Raw genomic sequence first — 23,976 nt, forward strand, 5'->3', positions numbered from 1 at the left:
GTGATTATCAATATGCTCGATGCTGCATGGTTTATAAAATCAATCTTTTGTTTTCTGCGGGGATCTGTGGTTTCTCACGCATGTAATCACTTACTGTGTGACTGTAACGTGATGAAGTGCTTAATCACATAGAGGGGAAGATGGACCAGCGATCTGAGTGATGACACAGAGGCAGACAACGGCAAAACCGATGTGGGCAGCTGCTGCAGCCTCTGAGAGCGGTTTCAGACAGAAAAGCCAAAGCACTGCTACTCAGTGGGTGTTCTATTGTTCTTAACTTAAATGTGGATTTCAACAGGATATGAAATTGTCCACTCACTTTTTTCGCATGCATTATTTAAACTTTGCTCGATCATGGCAAGTACAGCAAACATACGTAGCAAAATCTTCTGGAATCCTTTTTTGTTCGAGTTTGAAGTATCAGCTGTGACTACAATTAAACTCGTTTGGCCTTCTTACATTAAATCTCTTAATCAGTGTTTTAGAATATTTCAATGAGCTGTATAACACTGAAACTTAAGGCCTACAGCACCCCCTGGCTGCCATAAATGTCACTTTTCCTCCCCGTTTCTTATTTTGTAACTTTCATGTGTACCATGCCTCCAACTCAAAATAGCAGGATTAAACCGTTTGCATCGGATGTATTCCCAGCTGTTTGAGTTCATGCATTTAGGATCATAGCTTCAGTTTAGCCCTCCGATCAGCTGGTACTTCACTGTCTCCACTTAAAGCAACAATACAAATCAAACAACTGCTCCTGCCACTACAACCAATGTTTCTTTGTTTTTTACACCAGGCACAAATTCAATAAAGGAGTGTACAGTTCAGTGGCATAGCTCATTTATTACTGAATAAAAACTGGACATGAACACGTGCAGACTAAAAACCAGTGTAACAAAACGGACAACCCTAAAATCTTTTTGCAGCAAGTCTGCATTCCCTGCTGGGAGGTCAAAAAAAAAAAAAAAAGAAAAAAGAAAAAGTCAAATAGACAGTATTCTTTTGAAACTGTACAAAATACAGCATCAGCAACATATCTGTTCAATAAAAAAAGAAAACAAAGACTGTGCAAACATTTTGATCTTTCCTGAATGTTTATTTTACATTTATTCTTCAGTACGTCCACTGAGCCATTTGCTTTTATAAATCAAAGCATTCACATATTGTCAGTGGTCATCAATCCGTCTTTACACTGTAAATAAGTCCCCCCCCAAATGTCCATAACATTATATGTAAAAATAAAAAAAGAGGGGAGAAAAAAAGAAAAAGAAAAGAGGGGGCTGGGTTGGGTAGGCTAGATGGTTTGTCAGGATATATGGTTGGGTCTGGAGCTGATGTCACACTACAACCTTGCCTTTGCCAGTCTGGGAAGATGTTTAAAGGTAATCGTAGAGCACCTCATGGTGGTGGTCACAGCTGCAGTCTGCATGTAGATGCAAAACCATCAACCACCCAAGATAAATGTTAGCTACAGATCTGCTGCTCTGTATGAGACTCAAAGCAACCCGATTCCATCAAAGACACTTAGACACGTGGTGACTTATCTGGCTCCACTGTTTCCACTGAGATGAATCATAATGCTGGCAGATGTTTTGTGACTTCAACAAAATTAGAAAATTTAAAATCAACTTGTGTACGCTGATGGTCTGACGCCGGGTGTGTTTGAGAAACCCAGCAAATTCAGTAGGAAGGACACCTGCTGGTATACAAAACAGCAAATCCAATTAAACGTGTTTTCAGTCACGGCAGCTTCGACATGTTTTTTGAAAATTTTTGGTCTTCAATAAAGCAAGGTACAAAGATCTCTTCTGTTACGTGGATGCTTGGTTAACTTCTGTTTTACCTTCCTTCTGTACAAATATTTAATTTAAACACCAATCTGTCAGTCAATGTTCTGAGGGCGCATCTAATTTGATTTGCATATACTCAAAGTACTCATGTGACCATCAGCCCCAGAGCCAGAGTGGGTCAGTTCGGGTCTTAGCGACGGTGGCGGCTGTGTCCCGAGTGCCCACTACTGCTGTGGTGTTTGCTCTTGTGGCTACGCTCCCTCTCTCTGTCCCTGTCGTAGGATCGAGATCGCTCCCTGTCCCTCCGGTCTCGATGGCCACCTCCTCGGTCATGTTTGTGTTTCTTTGACGACAGGTCGAAGGAGCTGCGGTCTCTGTCTCTCTCGCGTTCCCTCTCTCTGTCACGGTCCCTTTCTACTTTGACTGGACTGCGGGACCGCGACCGAGAGCGCGAGCGCTTCCTTTTATGACCGGAGCCTCCACCTCCGCTGTTGCTGTGACGACCACTGGGCTTGGAGTCGCTATTACTGTGGTGACTGGACTTGGATTTAAGGTGGGGGAGGAGTGGCGAGGGCGGATGCCGCTGTGGTGATGGGCTACGGCTGTGAGAGCGAGAATGTGAACGAGAACTGTAGGTCCCTGAGTGGCTGCGTCTGCTGTTGTAACTGCGGAAACAACAGGGGGGAAAAAAATGGACTGAGAAACAGCCAGACAATGAAAATCAGATCTTTTTAAACATGAGGAAGGTAGAGCTACACATTCACACAGGTTAAAACACAAAACTGTAGAGCTTACTGTCTGCGAAAGGAGCGTGATCTTGACCGCGAACGCGTTCTTGAACGAGAACGACTTCCACTCCGACTGTTCCTTCCAATCTTTACCTCCTTCCTTAACCTGAAGACAAACATTTTGAACTTGAACTTAAAAACAGACTATCAGGCAAGTAATAGATCACAACTATTACCTCGTTACAAATAACAGCAAAATATTGATATCAAAATGCGTTTCTTACCCATTATGTGGACTCTTGTTGACCTGGGTACGGTTGTCTGGTTCCTTTTTAACTGGTTTGACAGTCTGGGGGTTCGGGGACTTCTCTTCCACCTTGACCACAGGGGAGGACGGTTTGGAAGCAGGTGAGAAGCCACCCAGCGTGGATAGTGCAGGAGTACCGTCAGGATTCAGACCCTTAGCCTTTATCCTAGCCTCTGCCAAGAACACTTTCCTTCGCTCCACCTCCTTCTCCAGCTGCTCATAGTTAGGCTAAGGGAAGCAAAAAAAAAAAGTTTATGCAAAGTCTGCCAAGAGCTCTTACTTTCATTCAGGCAGCTTCCCCTGAGCCATACAGTGCAGGAGTGTACACTAGTTTATTTTAACCTTGGATCGATGTAATCTTGCACAATATGTTGATGAGATTGCAGAAAAATGATATCAGCCTGTGAATAACTCTACTACTAGTGATTTTTTTCAACTGTTTTTAGGCCTACCTAAAGTGAAAACATTTTTTAACTTCATGTAATTTTTTTTTTAAGTCAGAAAATAATTTGAGAATCTCAAGCTCAGTTTTGAACAAATGGAAAACAAACTGACAAATAAAGTTTTGCCTCCCAGCAATCATCCCTCTCCCATCTACAGCTGCTGGATCAGCCAGCTGAGCTGTACAATTTGGTTTTAATCTGAATTTTTAGACTCTACACTGTCTGAACAAAGAAAAGCTCTCAGTCACAGTGAAGCCTCTGCCTGCTTCACGTCACAGCTAAAGTCTAATGGGTACGTTGTCTGCTTTAGTCTCCATTCACATACATTAAAAGGCTTGGCTGATTTCTGCTATAATTACATTTTAGATGCCCAGAAGGAATGTGCGCAGCCTAATGTAACTGTGTTAGCAGATAAATTGATGGTTTATCAACAATTATGTTACTGCATTATAGTGCTATGTGAGTCATTCAGGTAACTGATGATGTCCTGCTTCTGGACTACCAGCATTCAATGAAGAATCAGGAGCATGTCGAGCAAGGATGAAAGGTCCTTTAATGTTAAGCACTGCTTTGTGTGTATCTGAGTACTTAAAGGGACAGTTCAGGAACTGTCTGATAAAAACAGAAAACTTTAAATACAGCTGCACTTTTTAACTTTTACTTTTTTATAGCTCGTGCAAGGCCTGATTTAGACTCTTGCAGGGAATCTTTCTAGAGCCTATGATGTAATCTACATTACGCGGCTGACATCATCCCTCTAGTTTTTTCACTTGTTTGTACATTCCCTCACATGAATCCTGATGGTTTCAGAAATCTCCCTCCAGGAATTTGTTCACGTTTGAGAGTCCTCATCTCGATGCTATGATTATTATTCCTCATACTGGAATCATGATTCTAAATTCTCTCATTAATAAATTTAAGAACTAGGGGGGAAAAGTAGCTGTAAAAACCACAGAGGAATTAGAACAGGCCAATCACAATAGTTGCTGCGTTGACCCAACATGTAGTTACATTTGTAGGGAGGTGCACATCAGGTTACGGCACTGAGTTCAAAGGGGTCTGACCTAGATTTCACCCAATTATGCTTTTTAAAATCAACTAAAGACGCACCACGCTTCAGTGTGTTCTAGACGTGTTTTATCATTCAGGACTTGAGCGTAATCTATTTAGCAATAGTGACAAAACACACTCATTGTGGATGGATTATAGTTAATGCAAAGCATAGTCTCATACAGAGCTAGGAAAGCGCTGCACTCATATTTACCTTCTTCCTGGTGTAAAGTTTCAGGGTGGTGATGCAGATATCTTTGATCTCTTCTTCCGTGGCTCCAAACAGCAGGAACCAATGGGGTCTGGTTGGCAGCGGTATCTGAAAAAGAAAGGCAGAGTTATTTATCAAATTGCTCTTATTAGATTTTGATGTTCCAATGTGTGACTATCAACAGGAAAAAAGTTTCAGATCTGCACTATTTCCTCTCACCTGCAGTGCTCGGGCAGCAAGGTATATGCAAGCGCAGGCAATCGTCTCAGCTTGAAACCTCACAAACACATCTGTCCTCAGGCTATCATTCATGTAGTTCCTATGGAGACAAAAGAACAAACAAAAACATAGCATCTTCTCCACACAAAACCTTAAATCTGTCTTTCAATATTACACCCATTGACTACAACCCAATACTGCAGGTTAATAATCTGCAACATTTCTCTACAGTACAAGCTCCTAACCAGGGATTTGACTTTTTAAATTTTCTTTGAACAAGCACTATTAACTGGACCCCTGGACTGTTGGATTTGACACAGTGCTCAAGTGAGATATAAACTCAGGTTTAACTTTGTCCGTTTCTCTCTGGGGCATCCATGTGAGTGCATCACATCACAGATAAAGCATGAAGACACAGATTGTGAAAAAAAAAAATTATCTACGGATAACCTGCCAACTCCACCTCATCTAATTGTGCCCAGAGGGCAACAAGGTTACGCTCTAATGACGATTAAGACAAGGGCACATGCCATACAAGGTGGGGAACATGCAGGCTCGCAGATGTAGAATATTTATCTAAGATGCAACTGCCACAAATCTCAGGGGAACTGGGTAGCACAGCATGTCATGTAGCATGCAACTGGTGGTTCTTGGAATCAGTGGTTCAGCAAAAGAACATTTCCCACTTTAGGTAAAAACTGTACAATGCAAGCTGAAATGACCACAAAGTCCAACTGAGTGCAACTCCCTTCTAGTATGTGTCATTAGAGGTCTTCTCTAGAAGACATCAGGTGATGATTAGCTAAAAACAGATTATGTGTCAGAGGGTTGTCTAGGACAATGAATAAATGAGATTAGACATTAGGAGAGTATTAGGAATGGCAGGATGGCCAGGTTGTGAATCAGGCAAGTTACGGGGTAGTCCCACATCTATGTCCTTAAGAAATAGATGTCACAAAGACAAAAACAGAAGTGTGATAACAGAAACCTGGCGCTGAGACTCATTACAGTACCCAAAAACTAATCCCAGAAAGATCACACAAGAAACCCACCATTAAGTGAAAGAAAAGAAAATTCTACAGCTAACACAGTCAAACTTCCTCTGCATTGCAGTGGCACTGGGATTACCTTGTCAATACCAATTTCCAACCATACATAAAATTTTGGACTTCTCCAGTTAATGTTTGCTGCAAATGCTGAAAACCTGCCATTCAGATAAAGTGTCTTCAGTCCAAACTGCCTAGAACAAAACTAGCATGCCAACTCTGCTATAGATAACACATGGATGTTGGATTCTGAGTGCTGCGTGGGTGAGACAGGTCCATGGAGGCAAAACCTGAGAACTCGATCAGCCTGTAAGACAGACACATGTCTGGACACCACGTCAGTTGGGGACAAGACACAATACCTACTGTAAATATATATATGTATATATAAAAAAAAAAAAAAATAGGCAGGTAAACTAATTTTTTTTTTCTTTTTGTTTTAAAAAGAAGTCTCTTCTGGCTAAGTTTACTTCACTGATAAATGCAAGTAAACGAAAAAAGTTAGAATATACATCTATCTGTAGCTACTTGGCAAAAATACTTATTACAGATGAAAACCTTTATAGCAAGACCAAAAAATACAAATCCTTTTGGACACCCAAGAGAAAACAAGACGATGCTGGCTGTTGGGTAAAGTCCCGCCCGCCCCCTTCAGTGAATCTCGGCATTGGGACTGGCTGTCTGGAGAGGGGCAGCCAGCCAATGGGGGGAGCTTCCTGAGGTCATGTGGTTGGAGGAGGCAGAGTTCAGAGGTTCTTTATGTGACTTACCAGCATGGACTACCCTTTAATCAAAGAGTAGAGAGAAAGGACAAAGTTAAACCAAGTCCCCTGGGCACCGCAAATTTAAAAAAAGAAAAGAAAAAAAAAGACTTTATAGTAAGCCATGTAAGGGCAGATAAGAGAGTGAGACAAGTAGTAAATTTGTAATAACACAAATTGCTCCATCGGGGAAAAGGAGAAAATAAATAAATAAATAAATAAAAAAAGAAGTGGAAGGGTTCAAATGGAGTGGGGAAATGTCGTTGTCAGACCTGGGCAAAATGGCTGTTGAATGTTTTTCAAATGCGTGCCTGTAAATTGGTAGGCACTTGAATATTACTTATCTGACAGGTGGTCCACATACGGGTCAGTCCCAAGTTCCTGGCAGATAAATCAAGTGCTCTTCAGAAATTCAACCATTTGAAACTCGTTCAACTTAATCTTTAGCCCAGGTCTGGTAGCACTTCTCGCAGACATGACACAGGTTGCTGCTGTGGGGGGGTTGTCTGTGAAAAACTATTAATTAACTTACCAGGCTGTCTGCACCAATGTCTGGTTCTTCTCGCATTCCAGGACTTGAAGGTACAGGACAACGATCTGTAATCATACACTGAAGTTAAAAAAAGAACCCTGCTCAATAGCCCCAGGAGCGTCTCCAAGATCAAACCTGTTCTGTTAAGTAAGAATAATATTCTAACCCTGTCCCCTGTACAGCTGCATTAGCTGCTTATTAAATTTAAAATGTTATTACCCCCCAAAATAAATAAATAAATAAAAAAGAAAGAAAAGAAACTCACCTTGTGAGGGTGCTTGACATGCACACAAAATCCAAGCTCCTTCAGGACCCGCCTTTCCGCTTTGATGACTTGATTTTTGGTATTTATGTAGTTCTGATCAAGTATCAATGGACTTGGAGTCCTAGTTTGCAAAGGAATCAAAATAAAATATCGTTTCCCTCTTGCATTTAAAACAAAAAAACAAAACAAAATGTAAAAAAGAAAAAAAAAGACAGTGCCCTTCTGAATTCCTGCGCCCCTTCGTTTTTCCCATTTCAACCAACTCAAAGCAACAGTTAACTGTTTGCATGCCTGACAGTTTGCTGGGGTTTGTGGACTCCTGTGGTTCCAGTGAAAGCTTGTGAGATTCAAAGACAGCCCTCAACCCCAAAACACACCCTGTGCCACAGCCTTAACAGAAATATCAACTTGGTACTAACATCACTAATTCACTACAGACGTGTTGAACCTCAAGCTTAACGCCAATTTAAAATAGAAATGGAAAGCCACCATTACTGCACTCCATCACAACTCATTCTCATCTATATTCTTATACTGTATGTCAGTATACTGCAAATTAATTGACCAAAACCATGGGCCAGAACCACCGTCTGGATGCAGATAATCCAGACTTGGAAGGAAAACATTCAGAGCAGGGATTGTTTTGGTCAAGTGACACTTCACATACTGTACTGACCCACAAAACATTCCACTGATGAAGACAAACTTGTGGAAAGAAAATCCACAAAAACAAACAAACAAAAAAAACAACAACAAAAAAAAAAAAACGAACCAACAAAACTGATACACTAACGTCTGCTCAAGTTGCCTGTCATCGTGCTCACAAGATGAATTAAAATCTGAAATGGAATTAAACCACAATGATTTGTGAGAGTCATTCATTATATAGCATGACCCCTGACAAACCAGTAAACTTCAATTTAAAGTGCCATGTCTGCCATTCTAATGTCTCAAATATACTCTAATGTGAATGTTACACTACAAACCACATGCATGGAAAAAAAGCAAAAACAAAAATAACCTCTGAGGACTAAAGACAATACAACAAGCACAAATCCCAACCTAACATTATACCTCTTTTATATGTACACCTCACAGCTACACTTAAGAAATGCAAAATCAAATTAACAGCATATAATTGCAAACTGTTAAAGCTAAAGTACATGCACTGACCCTCACTCAACAAAAACCGACAGACTCACAGTAACCAACTAATCATTCTAACACACGAGATGATACTTCTTTAAAAGCCATGGTTGCAGCTGGTGGTGGATGGGGTGTTGCTCTTTAAGCACAATTAAAATGCATGGTGAGGAGCAGTCAGAGAAGAAAACTACATTACCCAAGGGTCCGCAGAATGACGGACAGATACCCAAAGCTTAAGACTGAACCACAGGAGTCCTCAAGGCGCCCCGGGGGCCAAGGACCTTCGGCCAACCTGTCATCCCCGATCCCAGTGCCCCGCGGTGGCTCAGACCACGGGAGTCTCCCGCAGGAGGGGGGTGGGGTGGGCCTGGGGGAGGAGGGAGACCCCCCTCGCATCATGGTTCATGCCGACAGCTTCATCTTACGTACCATTCCACATCACCCAGGCTTTGGTAAATGTAGCTGGTCGCTGTTAGTTGGTTGCAAGGGAAAAAAGAAGTCAAGTTAATGCCAAAATCTGTAATATTGACATCAACAGATTTGTATGAAGACACAGGTACAGCTGCTTTGTCTGTGACTGTGTCTTACAAATAATAGACTTGAATTTTTGAAGCCAGTTGTTTGAGGCATTAATTTCAGTGCAATGTCAAACTGCTGTTAAATGTAGACAATTACACTGCAAAACTACCAGTGAAGCGGAAACTGAAAAGTTTTAAAATGGTTTAGAGTACATGGATAAACAAAAGGGCACTTTCACAGCAAAAACACAGATCAGCATCAAACATTACATAATACAAAAATAAGAAAACAAAAACAGAAAAAAAACCACTGCAATGCCACATTTTTTACATATTAAATAATTATTTTCAAGAGGAGAACATTGGATTCATTTGGAGTGCTTACTTTTTTCCTCTGAGCTGCTTCAGGTGATGGAAAACATTAATGACATCTCGTATTCGCCGTGGTGCTTCTTCTATCTTGGAGGCCAAGTTGATGCAAGCCATGGCAACAATCTGGAAAATAAAATGATGAGCAAACAGGAATGTTTACTACAGGAAGCTGAGCTCAAGTTATCAGAACAAATACGAGACCAAAAAAGGCAACAATATAAACATATCCTGTTTTGTTGTGGGGGGTGATGTGTACTTTTTACATACCCTATCCTATCAATCCACTCTACAAACGTAATGATGTACTAAAACAAATGCTGACACTACAATAGTGCAAGTGTTTTAATGCAGTGCTATTGTGTACTTCGAGTCTGTGCTCAGTTTCACACTAATAGGAGGTCCCACTTTATCGTTGACTTCTTTAACTGCTGGAGTTAGACTCGACAATATGGCTGCCACTAACGTAGGTACAACGTTATGCAATGCTATGCTATGCTAACAATACCGGCCGACCAGCGGCCCGGCAACACTCCGGAAACTCTTAACACACTTACCTCGAAACTGTGCTTGACGAAGGACTTGGAGTAGAAAAAACGATGGAAAAGTACTTGAGCTGTTGCCATTGCGACCTGTCGAACGGGGACGAAAAAAAAGAGCATGATAATTGTACTTCGTCTTGTGTAAACTGGCCTAACCTTGCACAATGGATCGCCGCCATTTTAATTCCACCACGCCAACGTCAAGAGCTAACATTTAGCACACTGCTGACAACTAGGCCGCAGAAACTACAAGCCACATCAACTTTCGCCTATTATTATCAAACACCCAGCACTAATGTACTGCAGTCAAGAGCGCTTACCTGTGGCAACCGGAGGAGAATACCCGCTGACTGAATCAGCTCACAGCCAAGAATACGAAGGTCGGCCTCTGTGTTCAGGTCGAGGCCGTCGAACATCGACGGCGTCGTTGAGAGCCTTTCCTCCGGTACAAGCGAGTTGTCGATTGTAAGGTACACTTCTGAGTAAAATTTGTCGCCAATGAGAATCCCATCATTGTTAGTGGAGGCATTGGAAGATACAGAGAGAGGACCTGCGGCCATCTTCACCTGAAAAACAACGATTAGCAGCTACAGCGAACACAGCCTCCACACGGTAACAGCGGAGCAGGGTGACTGGCGAAGTGCGTGACGTCAACATGCGGTTCAGATGGAAACGCTGTGTACATCCGCGGTGGTAAATAGTCTCGCAACGTTGACTCGTTAAATTGTACAAGTGCACGTAACCTGAATGTATTTAAATATTCTAAATATAAGTTACAAATATTTTAATAATAAGCAAAACATTTCACCTGGTATATAATGTTTCATTGCTTTCCGTTTTAAGCTACAGTCAACTCTTTGCTTCAATTTCACCTTAAAAATCCTGTGTCAAAATACTTCAGATAAATACCATAAACAATTTAATCCCGAAAACAAAATGTACTTGACGCATGAATCAAATCAGTTTTATTACTGGCACTATATTAACATTCACTGTAGCACTACTAGTGACAGTTTTCTGCGTATTACTCATTAAACGTCACTGCCGGTAATGCCTGCTAAATTTCCGACGTCACCCAAAGGCAGCAGAAGAGAACACATCGCCACTGGTCGCCACCAACGGTTTCTGTGATGTGATTTACGGGAAAGTCCGGACTTGTCACTATTACCGCTAGAACATATCCATCCGCCAATTTAAAATAAAGGAAGAAAATATTAGCGAAATGTATTTTAAAAAGACCAGTTTAAATATTTCGATTAATAAATAAGTAATTGTTTGTATGAACTAGTCACAGACTACGGGGGTTGTTATATTTCATCTTCAAAAAACTAAAAAATTAGGTAGAATGAATTGTGATAACTGTTAAACTTAATTTTAAGACATGCCTGGGGAGCAGTTTTGACTTTGCGATTCTGCATGCAGGTTTTATATCCATTAAAGTAAGATACAATTTCAAAATAAATCCTCAAAAAATTGACCAGTAGTGTTACCAAAATTGCTGTGAAGTGGCACTTACTTCCAGAAGGACTTTGATCATGTCAAAGATGGCAACAACACAGTATTTAATGCAGGGAACACTTTGTTCAGTGACAGCTCAGCTCACAGGATTTTATTGCCTGAAGCCTTGTAGTTACCAAAAACAGTCAGCAGAGGAAAGTAGAGACCCACCAGTTGCTACAAGAGAAGCTCTGTGGCTCCTCAGGTCATTCAGTTTGTTCTGTGAGGACTTGCATGCTCATCATGCTCATCTTGTCCCCTTTCTCCTTCAACAAACCCACAGGCACTACAGTTAACTGATGACCAGAGTAAATGTCATAAAATGTTTCATCTTTACTCACAAACATGTCTTTGCTGGTTTACCTGTGGTTCTCTGCCAGTATATGACACAGAGACTTTCAATGTAGCTTTTTTATTTTTTATTCCTGTAGGAGTTTTATTGATCTTTCATTCCAAATGAGCAAAACATTGTGTTCACTTGTTTGAAGTGTGTAGTAGCTGTTTTTAGTTTGTACTGTTAGTTTTTGAGGTTGTAATCATCGTGGTGCCGTCTTGTCCAGGCTGTCAGACTGTTTAATGTGAGCATTTGATGAAAATAAAACTACTACTTGTCTAATCTACCAAAAGTTAGTCAAAAATAAATGGAGTGAATATAAAGTGCAGTTCTTAATCAATGATTTGTTTTAGTAAGCTGGGGGGGGAAGCCATTAAAACCTACCCTGCCCTGTGTGAAAAGCTCCCTGCTCCCTCTTGTTAAATCATCATGGATTAACTGTAATTAAACAAGTTTTATTTTTTAGAAAACTGAGTTAAATTTCCTGAGCCACACCCAGGCCTGATAACTGCCAGACCTGTTGAATCAAGAAATCACTTAACCTGTCTGACAATGTGAAGCAGGCTAAAAGAGAAATGCATCATGCCATGATCTAAACAAGTTCAAGAACAGCTGAAACACAAAATCACTGACATCTATCAGTATGAAAAGGGTTACAAAGCTATTTCTAAGCCGTTATCCAAAAATGGAGAAAGACTGGAACAGTGGCGGACCTTCCCAGGAGTGGCCACCCTACCAAAATTATTCCAAAAGGGCATCAACTCATCCAGGAGGTCACAAAAGAACCCAGAACAATATCTAAAGACCCGTAGGCCTCACTTGTTACAATTAAGGTCAGAGTTCATGAATCACAATAAGAAAGATCCATCCATCCATTTTCTTCCGCTTATTCAGGCCAGGTGGTGGGAACAACAGCCTAAGTAGAGAAGCCCAGACCTACCTCTCCCTACCCACCTCAGGGTTATCCAGGGGAACACCAAGGCGTTCCCAGGCCAGCCAAGAGATATAATCTCTTCAGTTGACCTGGGTCTGCTCCGGGGCATTCTTCTGATGGGACATGCCGGGAACACCTCACCCAGAAGGCTCCCAGGAGGTACCCCTGTCAGATGCCCGAACCACCTGAACTGGCTCCTTTCGATGTTAAGGAATATTGGCTAGGGATGGGAATTGATAAGAACTTAGCCATTCTGATTCTATGATCCGTTTGACTTATTGATTCAATTCCTTATCAGTTCTCTTAGCGATTCTTATTGGGTTCTCACTAGCTCCGCTCTGAGAGTTACCACCATTACTAAGCGCCACATTACATTTATGCAAATTAATTGTATGTTGTGTGGTCTAATGTTGTGATCAGTGTTGAGTCATTACTCAAAAAAAGTAATGTATTACACACATTAGACATAACAATTTTATTAGAAGTAATGCAGTACATTACTTAATTACTCCAAGGAGAAAATCATTCATTATACCACTCATTACATTACTTTCATCTTACTCTCTAAAATGACCTGAAACACACTGTATCAAAATTATTATTTAACAGTCGAACACCTGAGGCTACAATCCCAAACACCAACACAAATCCCTATCCTAATGAGGACACATCTTTTTCTTAGCATTTAGGTATGAACACAAAGCCAACAACACATAACAAAGATGAAATTCAGCACAAATACACTTCAAAGTGATTGCAACAGTTATTCTACTGTAGAAACACGACCAGGTAGAAATGAAGGCTGCAACCTGACTGCTCATCCGCTTGTTACCGATGAAGTTCAGCAGCAGCTGGCCTCACCACAGCTCACAAATGACAAGGAGCCAGGCTTGGGGAGGGTGCCTGAGGTCAAGTGCCTGGTGACTGGGCCTTAGGCCATGGGGCCCTGCTGGTTACAGCTCAAAGAAGGGACATGGACTCACATTCCTGTAGGCCCACCACCCGCAGGGGGCACCATAGGGGTCGGGTGCAATGTGTGCCAGGCGGTGACCAAGGGTGGAGATCCTGGCAGACCGATACCCAGCTAACGAGAATAAGAAAGAGATTGGGCAAAAACAACGCCCATAAAAGAATTCTTTGTCAAAAAAATATCTTGATGATCCCCAAGACTTTTGGGAAAATATTCTGTGGACTGATGAGACAAAAGCCAAACTTTTTGGATGGTTTGAGTCCTGTTACATCTGACATAGTCACTAACACAGCATTTCATGACATACCAGTAGTCAAACATGGTGGTGGTAGTGTGATGTCTGAGGCTGCTTTGTTGCTTGCCATAATTAATGGAACCATGGATACTGCAAAGAAGAGTGGGCCAAAATTCCTCCACAGCCTCATAAAAGACTCATTGTCCATTATCACAAACGCTTGACTGCAGCTCTTGCTGCCAAGGGTGGCGCAACCAGTCAGTAGGTTTAGGGAGCAATTACATTTTCACACAGGGCACCTATACCAGGTAACAGGTTACATGTTCAACTCAGAGAAAAAAAAAATGCAGACGTTAGCTGAACTGACAAGGAAATTATCGCCCAGGCTTAAAGTTTGATCCATCCACGGTATCACAACCTGCCTGCGGGTCTGTGAAGCATCCACAGGACAGTCATAAATATTTACCCATGTCACACACCGCATGAAGTGACAGACTGAGGTCCCTCACCCCCCACCCTCCCACCCCCAACACCTTCAACTAGCACCTCCGGCCCCCAGCGCTTACGCAGTTGCCACCACGACAAGAATACAAGCATTCTTTCTCTGGTTGCCTTGGTGACACTAATTATGGGGTGTGGGAGGGCTCACGGGACGGCCGAATTCCGAAACGACCATATCGACGTAGGACAAAGGCGTTCAGGGACGCCCAGTGACGAACAAGGGCTTAGTTATACACACACGCCACTCCCTGGAGCGTGTGTGTGTTTACGAGGAACTTGCACAGATTCCCCAGAGACACGTGTGCATGCCTGCCCTGCTATGATAATTACCTTGAGGAGATCACACTCCCAGTGTGTGTGTGTGACTTAAGTGAGTGTATGTACAAATGTTTGTGTGTAAGGACAAATCTGAGAGTTTAAGAGCGTCGTTTGTGCCAACTTTATGCTGTGGGCCTGCATCGAGATCTAGAAGGAGTTTCAAGGAGTCATATCAGTGATGTTACAAGAAGGACTTCAGTTGTATCTACTCAGACCATCTTTTTTTCCACACACACGCCCCATGGGTCGTTTTCAAACACACACACCAGGAAGGACACCAGGTCAAGGGCTACAAAGCAAGGGCACGAGCAAAGAAATAGTCCCCAGTATGAGAACAGACGGGACTAGAAGAGAGAGAGCTGACTGGATCAAAAATAAAGTGAAGAAGGAATTGCTTTTGAGCATCAGGGTCACAAGGGTTGAATACCAAAAGAAGGCCGAAGAGATTAAAAGAATATTGACATGGAGGCAGATTTATGTGTGTGTGTGTGTGTGTGTGTGTATGTCAGAGGTACAGGGAGAGCGAGAGAGATGGGTGTTTGTGTTGAGGGTGAAAGAAAGAGAGAAACTGTGTGCAGTCACAGCAGATAGCGTGAGTATGGCAGGTACAGACGAGGGGTGGGGAGAGCATTTTAACATCTCTAAAAAAAGGGGTTAGCTCCTCATATAGTCAGCAGATATGCCGGTCATGAAGGTAAGATGCATAACAGAGATAAAACAAAGGTCAAAAGTCAGAATTTGAGCAGCACATGTTTGGAACAGATGTCTTTCATGGTGGACATTTTGTCTCTGCAAAGCAGGAAAACCACAGTGCAAGTAATAACGATAATGATGGCTCTATTTTATTCAGTGCCACAGGAAATCACTATCACAGAGGCAGCGTGTACTGTGTACTACCAGCCTTTATTTGACGTTATTAAATCCAACGTTATTTTTTCTGTTTTGGCAAATGAAAATGTACACTGTGAAATGGGCTCACGGGGTTTGGTAACCAAACCTCCATACACTTGAGAAAATGACCCTTGATTTATTGTAAATCACATAGTAGTTTTCTGTCATATACTAAACAGATTTCTAATCATATTGTTTGTCATGATTAGCTAGCCTCAAGCGGCAGTGAATAAGGCCCAAAAACCAGCGACTCCAAAAACATCTCAGGCTACACCCACACATGCACAGGTGTTTTTTCAAACTGACATTTCACATCCACATGAATACTATTTTTAAATCTCTGTCTCCATCAGAATGCAAAAAACAATCTTATGTGCTGTCAAGAGCAGCAGGTAGTTATGTAGCTTTAATTAGAAATGATGGCCAATCAGAAGTCTAATATATCATATATACTGACACAAGAATAGGTTTGGTCTACATAGAAAACCCCCTTTATTTCTATCAGAGCCCCTGAGTAAGTCAGAGTTGTGTCGGGTCATGTAGCCCTCAAATAGTTCCTGGATGTTTAAATATGTGCTGATAACATACAAGGTTGTTTTTTTAACTTCTTACCTTTAAAAATGCATCTTAAACTTCTGTGCTGCTATATCTCTGTAGCATGGCTAGCATATGTTGCTAACTTTCATAGCTATTGCAAGACCCTGCCCTTCCTGTAAAAAAAAAAAAAAGTCCATTGAAGTGAATGGAGATGGCGCAAGTCTTCCATTCAATGGCTCTGATTTCTTTTAATCATTCACACATTTAAAGGATATTAATGCTTAAAGTTTGCATTATTAGGGGCACGGCCACACTGAGACAGCTAACAGTGTAACAGTTAGCTATCTGCTAGATGTCACATGAGCGAATTCACATCACTGAACTTGTAATCCTGATGGTGTGGTGTTTTTAATGCAATAATTTGGCAAATAATGGGCTGCTGGGTAACTGTACTATCAAAAAATTAAAGAAGTCATCACTGTGGTTTTAGCGAGTGAACACCAGCATATTGTTCCTATGTTAGTTAGCAGCTGCTAATCAAGCTCGCAAGTGTTAGCTGGCAACTTGAATTTCCTCTTTATTTAATTAAAATGTTCCTGTGAGATTAAAAATAAAATGTTTGATTTTGCACTTTTTACACATCATTTACACATAGTTCATGATAATTTGTTGATTAAAAGATTAATTCAATTTTGAATTATCCAGGTTCCCCTTAGCATTTCTGCTATTTCAGTCAGAACTGCTAAGGTGAACCTTGGAGCCCACGTGCATGAGAACCGCTCACAATATTAGAGAGTAAAATTCTACAATTCCATAACAGCTGAACAAACTCCATGTGATGAAGGTCATGTGATAAGGCAAGAAGATTTGCGATAAGTGAGTACACAGAGCTTAATCTGGGATTGTTTTGTTAACAACAATCCCAGATCAAGGTCAAGATTCCACTGTGAAGCCTATTTTCTCACTTACACAAGCAGTTATGTATAAAAAAAACTAATATAGAACAAAAGAAGAAGTAGAAGAAGAAATGTAGCTCAAATTTGAAGAAGTAAGCCAAGTCTTCCTCTTACACCTGAATGGACAGTACAATATGGACACAATTATACAAGTAAGAACTTTCTGTGACTTAAGGTGAGTGATGGTAGAGTTAGGATATAAATAATCACTCTCTGAAAACTCACACACGGCAAAGTCACATGCAGTGTATAAAACACACACAAGGCCACACACTGAAACACAGGAAGCCAACACTATGCTTGTTACAAAGCACAAAAAAATGCACTTAAATCACACTAAGAACCAGTATCTTGTTGTTTTTATTAGAAGGAAGTCAATAGAATCACCAAAGCTTACAGCAAGTGGAAGCCTCTGAAGTAAGTGACAACCTAATTGAAAAATGCAATTAACCAGTAGCAAATTTATTACTACAATGATGACAGTCAACTTGAGGTAAACTTTCCCCGGTTACGTGTTGTGGTAAATGTCTTATTAACCCTTTGAAGAACATATGTGCAGGTTTTACTGGCACATAGTCTTTGTTTGTGCTGCATTTGAGAACATCCTCTCCACGCCGACAAAGGTTTTTAGCAGATAAACCATATGTGTGTGTTCTGGCAAACAGGAAATGTTGGCAGGATATAATAATTTTTCCCCCCCACCTTTTTTAAGTGAATGAAGTGCACGTGTGCATTGTCTCGCAGATGGATTGGAAAGAGGGACACGGGGTGAGCGAAGGCTTGTGTGCATGTGTGCCAGTAAGCAGGGAAATTAGTTCCATGCCACAAACACACAGACACACACACGCACACACACACACACACACACACACTTCACACATCTCTCCCATCATGCCAATTTATCCCAAATGTAGGGGAAGAGGAAAAGAGAGGAGGAGGAAGGGATGGAAAGACCTTCCACAGAGTGAATGATGTCAATAACACACAAAGCCTCAGGGGAGAAGGCTGGGTAATTGTTGTTGTGTGCGTGTGTATTGGTGTGTGTGTGTGTGTGTGTTTGTGTGTCTGGGGATGCTTACCATACAGTTTCTTTTGTGTTTGCCTGCCTTTTGTTTGTGTCCACGGGTGGCAAGGGACATGCTGTCATGCTCCTTAAAGCTGTGTGTGTGTGTGTTTGAGTGTGCGTTGTTTGTGAAATCCTGTGCGTGCCAGTGAGTCTGCGTGAGTCAGGTTGTGAGAAAACAAGTGCATATCTGTTGCTGAGTGTGTGTACTGAGAGTTTACTAGTGTGCAAACAAGGACTCAGGCGCAGTGCCTTATCTGAGTGTGTGTGTGTGTGCAACTTTTAAAGTAGGCAGTTAGATAATTAGTTTAAAAGAACAATAAGATGCTATTAAAATTAATGTAAAAACATAATTAAACTACTATTGATATCTGCTTTGTTCAGTAACTGTTTGACACACATACAGGCCTGTTTGGCTTGCTTTTCAGAGCGTCTCCTTCCTCCCCATCACTAAATTGACCTTACGTTTGACTTCACTCACTGTGCAGCTTGTTTTCAGTTTGGGCAGTGTCACCTCTTTCTGTTTTTCTCCACCTAGCACTCTCCCACTGCTCCAGGACTCCAAATTTCCCCCTCCAGGTTCTTCTCCATCCGTGCCCTGGCCTCTGCCTTTGTCTGTGCAGGCGGGCAAAGACCGGAGTCTGCTTGGGGAGGCCAAAGAGCGAGTGAGCGGTGCCCGGGCTTGACCGTGTTCGTGTACATTTTTGTTCCCTGTGGATGTGTGTCTCTCCAAGTGGTCTGGAAGTGAAAGCTTTAAGGTGTCCTGATGAGATGCCTGGGATCGCAGCCTGAAAATCTCCTGGCGAGCCTGAGACAGCGCAGCAGTTAGCTCTTCCCTCTCCTGACACTCCCGCCTTACTGTATCCTCGAGTAACGTTACCTGGATATGAACAAAAAATGAATCGTTCAGAGGACCTCATTAACAGCTTTTGTTTTATTTTCAAATAAAGAAGGAACAATTCACCTCTGTTTCAGTTTCTCATGCACACATATTAATATTAACCTATTTTTTATGAGCTAATCAGCTTTGAACCAAGCTTAGCTCAAGTTCAAAGCAGTAGTTCAAAGCTGACTCAGTCATGCAGAGATTTAACAAATAAAATACACTCTGTACTTCATTTGTCAAATCTCTGCATGACTGACAAAAATGGCTAAATATTTACAGTTTAAAGGAGGGGTTGTGACTGTTTGTGACCATAAATGGCAAATATGGATAAAGTGATTAACCAGGGCCCTTTGCAAGTTTTATTTTTCTGTAAAACATGCTTACTGCATCCACCTCCTCACCAAATATCCCAAGCTGCATTAGACATCCGGCTTCTACCTGACTAATGTGCAAACTCTGGAAGGACTGTTTATTGTGTCAACCCTACGTGCACGTTTGCTTTTTTGAGCTATGGCGTGTGAACATGAGACAAACCAGTGCAAAATTCACCTTTTTACTACACAGGGTGCACAACGCACCAGGGCCCCAGGAACAGGAAGTAAAGGGCTGGGTTTATCTCACAGGCAAACATTTAAAAATTAAACAGGCATTCTCTGAAAGCCCTTCATAGCTTTGTCCTAATTTTACATGCATTTCCCACCAATATGGCACATGGCAATAAAGACTGCTTATTGGCTCATTTAATTACAAGCATGTGCCATTTCAATGGTTTGCATCATTATGGCCATCTGCTGTTTGATAACACACACGTGTTGCTTGCAGCCCAAAAATGGTGAAGTGACAAACCTAAACACCAAAATTTAACAGATACTAAAAGGCGGATCTTTGTAAGCAGTCTGTGTGGACTCAAAGCAATTAACACCACACAAATCTTACAGCAATCACTCCCACATGCTTTTAGCACAACAGCGGGGTGATGTATAGACTGCACAGCTTCCATAATGGATTTATTACACTCTAATTATGAATTTTAAGGCTAAAAAAAAGGCTACTTGACTTGCATGAAGAAAATAACACTTTAAAGGTTTAGTGAGCCATCCTTCTTTTTCAGATTTTGCTCTACTGGCCATCTGGTCTGTTTATTTCTCCTTGCAAAGTGTTTATATTGTGTTGTTTAGCATGTTAGCATGCGCCACATTCACTTTCACTCTTAGATGCAGTGTTTTGTTTGCCATTTCTACCTTCTCCCCAGGCCTGTGTGTAAGCAGGAATACCCCTGTCGCAGACTGGCTGCAAGACAGTGCTCTTCTTCCAATATTTACAAAACCAGGGCAGTGCACAGACAGCTAGCTGACTGTGTGGTATTTGGTAGATGTGCAGTTGCTCAAGAGCATTCATACAAGGAATAATAAAAACAGAGACACACTAATATCCACCTAAAGTCTGATAAATTAAGCCATCGGGAGGTACTGATTATAAATTTACATATGTTTGAAAAAAATAGTTAAATCTTTTACTTGTTTTTGTTACTTTTATCAGTGTCATGAGGTTCATCAGTTTGCTAACAGCACTAACAACTGAAACAAATGTGAAGAACCAAAATGGGCCAATCAACTACATCTCGGAGCTAGGCTAAGCATAAATGCGCTTGTTGAAAGATTTTATTATGTTTATGTTTAGAAGTACATTTTGTTTAAGGTTTTATAGATGTGTTTGCTCTTTTCATTAGAGAAGTTACGTTGTGCAAGCTTTGTGTGCATTCCAGAGCTCCCTGACTTTCACACCCACATCCTGGGAGCATGGGAGAGGTCGCACCTTGTCTTATTGTTTTATGGTAGGATAAACGTATCTATGTCTGTTTTACTCTAAGTGCATTTTGTTTAGATGAACTGCTGGACTTCCAGGCCAGCAGGGTTAGGAAGTCATTTTATGACCACACACACACACACACACAAGGTATTCTTTGTTCACATGTATACCTATAAGATGTCATATGTTAATGACCCTATGCATATTCATGTAACCACAATAAAAGAGCAGTGTTACGGGAGAGCGGACGAGAGCAACTGAGGTCAAGCGAAGGAACAGCGCCTGTCCAGTTCTCTCCCGTGCACGTTAATTTGTAAAACCTGTCTGAGTGTCATTTATTCCAATCTGAGTTGAATTTACAGGAAAACTCCTAACAGCGCTGCTCCTGTGTTTGTGTCTGGACTCTTAAACGCTAACGCTTTCACAGGCGTGTCAGATAAAACCGATGATTTAGGCACCCTGAAGATGAATGAATTTAATCCAAAATAAAATGAAATATGTTGCTTTCAGATTTGTCTTAGTAAGCATCGGATGTAAATTTTAAGCCTTTAATATTCTCACTAGCCACACTATACATCAAACACTCACAAAGCCATCATTTTTAAAAACATGCCAAAAAATGCTTTAATGTGAGTTTTGCGTGTGTTTTTAAAGTGTGTGTGTGTGTGTGTGTGTGTGTGTGACTGCGAGATTGTCTCTGTGTGTAAATACTGCTCTGGCCCCAGGGTGTACATCCACATCTGCTTCTCAGACAGGCCCATTATGGAGGACATACAGTAAATGCGTTTATACCCGCTTTTCACATTCATATTTTATATATAATTATCTGTGTGCGTGTCTATAATTGTCAGCATATGTACACGTGTTAACAGATGCCTGTGACACACTTTTCCAGCTTCGTGTGCTGTGTCGCAGCTCATGCTATTATTGTGAGAGTGTGTGTGTGTGAAACTGTTTGCACACGTTGGGCCACTTCCTAAGTGTGTGCATGTGGGTCTCCATCCTGTATGTTTATATGCAGGCATGTGTTAGATCATGTAAATGTGCGTGTGTGCGTGTGTGTGATGTCATGCATGCCAGTCTAGCTGCAATCATTAGGGGCTCCTAGTGAGAGCAGGATTACAGGGCTATTAGAAAGAAGTCACACGCAAACTTACAGAGCCCCTGCTTTTAATCTTACACAGTAAACCACATTCCACTGGCAACACACACACACACTCAAATGCACATAAAATACAGTTTAAGACCCTCATCAGCATATACATACTATATGTAGTGATGCAGATCTACTGTGGAGTGCATGTTTGCACACGCAACGTTGCATGTGGTGTGTGTTCTCTCTGTTGTGTGACTTCAGTGGTTAGTGGGGGGGTTAAAGGTTAGCCATTTGATCCCCCAGACACAGTGTGACCTTTCCCTCTTGTCCTGGTCAGCTGCAACAAAGCCACAGACAGACAGGAGGGAGACAAGGAGAGTCCGGGCAGGGACTGAGAGTGACTGAGACAGAGACAGACAACATAAAGGAATAGAGACAGAGTTCGGTGGACGGGCAAGAAAGAAAGAAACAAAGCAAAGCAGCGAGAGGGAAGAGATTCAAGCTGAATAGGAGAACATTATGCAGTTATTGCCGGCTTGATCTCCATACTGCTCCAGCCACAGAGTGACACGCTAAAGAGGCCACAGCATCTGCAATGCTATTGTTTGAATACCACTTTTTTTACAGTTACTAAAGGCTCCACATTATACCCCTTTTTAACCAGTTAATGCAAGTACCACATGTCCCCAGAGTGTGTATGTTTCAGCTTAAAATAACACACAGCTCATTATTTCTTCCACGCCTGCACAGTTTTGAGCTCGGTTTCAGCATCTGCAACTTTAAATCAAACTGGAGCTGCAGCTACACCCGCCTCTTTCAGGAAGAGGTCTGTGCAGAGCAACAGAAACAGAAATAGAATAAATAAAAGCATGTGATGCAATGTAATGTTTAATAAAAATAAAAATGTAACTTCTAACAAGCTTTTAGACTTCGTGGTTCAGGTAATTATAAACACCACACTAAAATCATTTTGCCTTTTTGGATTTCTTCTTCTTCTTCTTCTCCTTCTTCAGGACAGTATGTCCTTAGAAATGAAAAACTGAATCATGGCTGTACTAATGAATTATGAGCATGTATTCTCCCTGTTAACCTGCAAAACCTCCAGAATACACTGGAGAACCACAAGAACCAAAGTTAGTCCCTCTTTGTCTGATTTTTCTGCTGTTGGTGTATATGTTTATGGCTTTTGCTTCTTTGTCTGCTGACCCTGCAGACAAAGGAGACCTTTTTTGCTGAACCTCAATAAACTTTAATAAGAAAGCTTAATCGACAATTGACAGGCTCAGTTCAACACATTCTGGACCTGATGTGACTGCTGGTGAGAGATCATTTGAAGGAAGTTGCCAAGACGCTGCAACAGTATCTAAACAACGAAATGGCATAATGACATAAGTTCATAATCAAAATCCAGTGACCATTTTTCATAGAGGAAAGGGCGGTGAAAGCTCGCATTTGAATAGGAAAGATGATCTAGAAGAGTTGTACTGATTGATCTTCACTACCTAAAGTCACGGCACAGTCAAATATGGTGACAAAGAACAGAAAGACGGGGTGGTGGTGGTGGTGATGGGGGGAGAAGCCGCTGTGCTGAAGGTCCATGAATGACATTAAAAGAGCATGTCAGCTGTGAAATTGGCATCAGGACACCTTGAACTGGCTTAACCTATTTGGACAGGCGCTCTGAACGGGAGGCCGCTGATGAGACGGTGGGCGGACAGAAAGGGGGAGGGTCGTTAAGAGGGCTGACAGATTGTAGCGATACAAAGCTCAGCTGCATGAATGAGACATTCATGCAGAGGAAACCAAGGTGATTAAGCAGTGATGAGAAGAAGATGACTTGACTTTAATGACCTTTGTAGATTAGGGATGGATGGGTCTCGTCTGATGAGTCTTCTGTGAGTCTTGCTTTTACTTTGAAGTTCAAACTGAACATTTCTTTTAACAGAAACAACTTAAAAAATACACACAAAGATTTTTAACAGCCGGTGATGCTTTTATGTGGCTGTGTACAGTAAACAGTTC

General features: G+C 41.5%; 2 protein-coding genes across 3 annotated transcripts in view; both read right to left on the reverse strand.

The window, feature by feature from the left end:
- Positions 1-818: 818 nt before the first annotated feature.
- Positions 819-10,576, reverse strand: ccnl1a (cyclin L1a). Of its 2 annotated transcripts, XM_063492691.1 has the most exons (10): positions 10,248-10,576; positions 9,943-10,017; positions 9,402-9,511; positions 7,353-7,473; positions 7,088-7,152; positions 4,749-4,848; positions 4,533-4,637; positions 2,803-3,053; positions 2,586-2,684; positions 819-2,455 (listed from the first exon to the last, which is right to left on the reverse strand). In XM_063492691.1, exons 1-10 carry the CDS (start codon positions 10,485-10,487, stop codon positions 1,981-1,983), a joined length of 1,641 nt encoding a protein of 546 aa, XP_063348761.1. In that variant the 5' UTR covers positions 10,488-10,576; the 3' UTR covers positions 819-1,980. The 2 variants fall into 2 exon arrangements, with proteins under 2 accessions (XP_063348761.1, XP_063348762.1); XM_063492692.1 differs by lacking the exons at positions 9,943-10,017; positions 10,248-10,576 and adding an exon at positions 8,791-8,967 and having other exon boundaries at positions 9,402-9,513.
- A 6,888-nt stretch (positions 10,577-17,464) lies between these two features.
- lekr1 (Leucine-, glutamate- and lysine-rich protein 1) overlaps positions 17,465-23,976 on the reverse strand; it is a 95,402-nt gene continuing 88,890 nt past the window's right edge. Inside the window, exon 12 of the mRNA XM_063493441.1 lies at positions 17,465-19,043. Coding sequence (XP_063349511.1) covers positions 18,588-19,043 — 456 coding nt within the window. The 3' untranslated portion in view covers positions 17,465-18,587. The remainder of the gene's footprint in view (positions 19,044-23,976) is intronic.

This window comes from Pelmatolapia mariae, linkage group LG14, assembly GCF_036321145.2.
Source record: "Pelmatolapia mariae isolate MD_Pm_ZW linkage group LG14, Pm_UMD_F_2, whole genome shotgun sequence".
Taxonomy (NCBI): domain Eukaryota; kingdom Metazoa; phylum Chordata; class Actinopteri; order Cichliformes; family Cichlidae; genus Pelmatolapia; species Pelmatolapia mariae.